Source organism: Cryptomeria japonica, chromosome 11, assembly GCF_030272615.1.
Source record: "Cryptomeria japonica chromosome 11, Sugi_1.0, whole genome shotgun sequence".
Classification (NCBI taxonomy): Eukaryota; Viridiplantae; Streptophyta; class Pinopsida; order Cupressales; family Cupressaceae; genus Cryptomeria; species Cryptomeria japonica.
In genome coordinates, this window is record NC_081415.1 from 55,145,331 (window position 1) to 55,149,802 (window position 4,472).

Consider the following 4,472-nt stretch of genomic DNA (forward strand, 5'->3'; position numbering starts at 1 on the left):
AATCCCTACCTAAGTGACACAACTATTGACAAATTCGATCTTAGAGAGTGCCTTCTTCAACTCATTTTCGAGCCTTAACCACTCTTGTTGTTCCTGACCATACATGACCTAGAGATCCTTGATATCTCCTTTAGCTAAGTCCAACCGTCCTTCAGCCGTATCCATGCGCTTCAATAGAACCGCGTCTTCCAAAGACTCCAAGCAGTTATCTAGGTCATTAAGCCTATCCTTCGTCCTCAAGGTTGCATTCCTTTTAGTAACGTGACCATGGGGTGAGCCCTGATCTCCTTCTGACTCCCTGTCAGGATCCTTGCTAACCCTCGACATGATTGCTAAAAAAATGAACTCACTTAGTGTGCTAGCTTAGGGTTATCAAAACCTTGTACTCTGATACCAACTTTCACAGGGCCAGATTGTCTCACGCAAAATTGACGATCTTTTTGGTACTTGTCTGTGGGATCCAAGCACTTCCACGATCTCAGACTATGCCTGTTAGCACTCCCAAGCTCTAGAACCCACACACACACACACTTGCACAACTTTGCACAATGAAAATATCCGCACACAATGAACACAATATTGGGGCAAATAGATAGCTTTATTGATATGAAGAAATGCCCCCTAGCCCGGTCTACAATCAATTCCAATTATTTTATTGGTCACTACCCCGAGTACTTCCCAAAGCAGCCGATTACAAGTTCTTGCCCTTGGATTCATGCCTACTCTTGAAACACTAATACTAATCACATTGCACCTTGCCCTTGTTTGTATCTTTGCACGTGGACTCCAAATCCGCAAAGACCCTGTCTCCTTTGGAACTCAAGTTAGTGAACCACAGAGTCTCATGAGCCGACGATGACTTATCCAGTACAAGACCCAGACCCCCTCCCTAATTGAGGACTCCAAGTCCCAATGTTACTCTACTACTTCTACTCACACCACTACTCTACAATCACTCTGAACACCTTTGTTTGTTGGAATGTTGTTTTGGTCCTCCTTGGATTTCTCCACCATGAACCTTCGCCTGGAGGAAGTAAAAGACTTTTTAGAAATGTTCTCTCATAAATGGGTGGGCTACTCTGCTTCCCCCATATAAGTTTTTCGTCCAATTCCCACACCACTTTAGTTTGGCACCATCTGATGGGCTTCGACCACAACTTCCACCTTATGAGAATCGGATAGAGATTTACACTCCAAAAGACCACCGGCCTCCTTGTGATCCCCACACTTCAGACAACAACCCCTTACAATAAGTGCCTAGTAAATGATAAAATTGAGTATGATTTAGAAGTCATTAAATATGTATAAAAGATGTGATTGAGATTTATTGACCTTATCTTTACATATCAAGAGTCATAGTTGCTACATCCTATCACATATAGATTAGAAGTTGAAATGTGTTTATATTTTTGGAGATTGTAACCCTAACTAAATATTTGGAGTTAACATCTATTATTGTTATTGACCATAGCCTATAAAACATTTAAAACCGTGAACACCTCATTGTATACAATAATTTGTTTCTTTTATAATGTGACTATTGTCCTCTTGTGGGGCAATAAAGATGAGGTTTTCAATCTTAAAGTTGCCAATCAAATAAGAGAGTAAGATCTTTTTAAAATGTATTAAAAAAATATTATTGATTTAGATTTTATAAATTAATATATTTCTTTAAGATTTTATTGGGATTTCATTTTAAAAAGATGAAATTATATAATAGAACTAAAGAAATTAATAACTCTTGATTTATAATAAATTTATGTTAATTTATTAATATGATTTCATACAAAATATAATTTCAAATAAAAGAATTATCGATAAAATTTGGAAATTCAATTATAAGATATATAATCATCTCAATAGTAAAAATTCAAATCTAAGTTTTCATAAACCTCATGCAATGATATGAAAAAATACCTTCTATAGTAATTATTCTCAAGACCACGATTTTTTTCTAAAAAATTTAACTTCTTGAAATTATAATTTCTTAATCTTCAATAGTTTAACATTAATTTACTTGTATGTATAGGCAATTGAGTGAAAACAAAGAGTTTGTGAAAATTGAGAATGCTAAGCATTTAGTCCATTTGGAAAGGCCATGTGTATACCCATGTGATACTCCTCTCATATTTTGGAATTTATTGAGAAAAAACTATTCTAATGAAAGATGAAGCATAATTAAGGAGGGTCAACTATAGCGATATCATTATTATAAAATTTGAAGTTTTTATTTACACGCTAGTTTAGTTGTATCTATTCAATTTTAAACTACTTTTATCCACTTGTTTAATTTTTAAATTATAAATTTTGTTGAGTTTATTTTTTATTGGTAAAGGGTCGAAGCTATTAACGCTTTTGATTGGAGCTATGAACCAGCGAGTCTTTTTATAAATTGATTGACTTGTATCATTTCATTCCTATCACCAATCAAATCAAGGAAAGAAATATACTCTATATATCTCACTCCCACTCTTTTCAATGACAACACCCATGACAATAGTGGAAGGTTTACCATACATGGGTAATTCTTCATATATCATTCACAAAAAGTGACATAATAATATTATGATTAAATTCAATTAATTTTCTGAATAGCCATTTCCCAAAATGAAATAGATATTAAGTATGAATAGCAACATTCCTATCATATTATGTGACTTGGCCTCACTTTGGTCTTTGAAAGAGTCTTCAAATCTACACCCTAGCCTTCTTCAAACCAACCTTTGAGCAATAAATTATTTCAATTATGATGGTTCTTTTGGTTAATTATTTAATGTTATCCGACATCTATTGTAGCAATGCAAAATTTGTTATAATTTTAGCACTACTGCTAAATCACAACATTTTATGCTATTTTATAGTGCTTATAGCAAATTGACATCTTTTTGCAATAACTGGTAAGAGGTTTTTTCATTTTTCCAAACACTTGGTCTTTTCTAAGTGTGAATTGAACGTGAAGATACCCATGGGAACTCGGTAGAGGTATTCCAAAAGTATGTGGAAATTCCTAGAAAACTTGATGGGAAAACACTTCAAACGTTCCAAAACATACGAATAGGGAAGCAAATGTAATTTGTATAGACCCAAGTGATTCATGTCTCCAGATTCGTCCAGAAAATAGAAGTGTTGAAAAAATCTGAGACCTTAACGACTTGCTGGATCACATCCCCACTTCCTTATCTCAAGTTTTGATGAGTTTTGCTGATAGAAAAGATGGCAGTTCCTAAAGAAGCGGCTTCTCAATGGCTGGAACAAGTAAAAAACGCACATAGGCATGGAGAAGAACAAGGCATAGTATCTCATGTGCATCCATGCATCTTCACCATACCAGAGTCCCTGCGTTCTGAAAGGCCAGAAGCCTATGTGCCACGGGTAGTTTCTTTTGGACCTTACCACCATCTTAAGCTTGATCTGCGTGTCTATGAAAGAGATAAAACTAATCTTACCATCCAATTTGAGAAAAAGGCAAAACGAGGGACTTTTGAGGATTTGGTTAAATATCTAATTAGCCTTGGAGAGGAGATAAGGAACAGCTTTAATAATCAAATTGAGTGTGGAGATGAAGTATTAGGATGGATGATGGCTCGAGATGCTGTGTTTATTCTGGAGTTTTTTGAATGTTCTGACCCATATGGAAACCCTAGATTTCGACAGAATAACCCTTATTTTCATTCAGAAAGTAAGAACCCTTTGTATTTCCCACTTCACGCTGATATATTTAAGCTGGAGAACCAAATACCACTTTTCATTTTGAAAAAAGTTTTGGAATGGCAGATTGGTTCTGAAAGTGAAGCTTTAAACAGGCTTAACATGACAATTTCAAGCGCCTGTAAAAAGTTCTCCCCTTTCAAGGATGTTGGAGATCCTTATCGATTTTCTACACGAGAATGCTACAATGATTTGCTTGATGGAAGACATATACTGGAATGCCTTTATAATTAGACAGTGCCGAAGACATATCCTGCTCACACTACTATATCCATTGAAGATGGTCGTATTGTACCAAGGAGTACCGCTTCTCAGTTTCTTCATCAGATCACATCAAGATTTAGGGGGCTTTTGTTTTTAAAATCAAATCACAAAGCTGGCATAAATCTCCCTACAGCAACAGAATTACAGAGTAAAGGGGTGAAATTCTCTCCTTTCACATGGGCATCCGGAGAGATAAGGTTTGATAGAGTCAGCTCTACATTGTTCCTCCCTTGTATAGAGATGGATTACAGAACAGATGTTTTCTTGAGGAATATGATGGCACTGGAAGCATTCATGGAGTGGAAAAATAGATTGTTTACTTGCTATGCAGACTTGATGGGCAGATTGGTCGACACTCCTGATGATGTTGCACTTCTGAAGAAGAAAGGTATCCTCCATAGTAGTTCAAGTGATAAAGAGATAAGCATTCTGTGGAATGACATCAGCAGATCAAGCAGATCAATCTGGAGGAGCTCATATGATCCTATTGACGATACAAT

General features: G+C 35.8%; 1 protein-coding gene across 1 annotated transcript; it reads left to right on the plus strand.

Moving 5' to 3' along the window:
* Positions 1-3,213: 3,213 nt before the first annotated feature.
* On the plus strand, positions 3,214-3,942 carry LOC131051340 (putative UPF0481 protein At3g02645). Its single transcript, XM_057985805.2, has one exon. The coding sequence runs from the start codon at positions 3,214-3,216 to the stop codon at positions 3,940-3,942; it is 729 nt and encodes a 242-aa protein (XP_057841788.2).
* Positions 3,943-4,472: the final 530 nt, after the last annotated feature.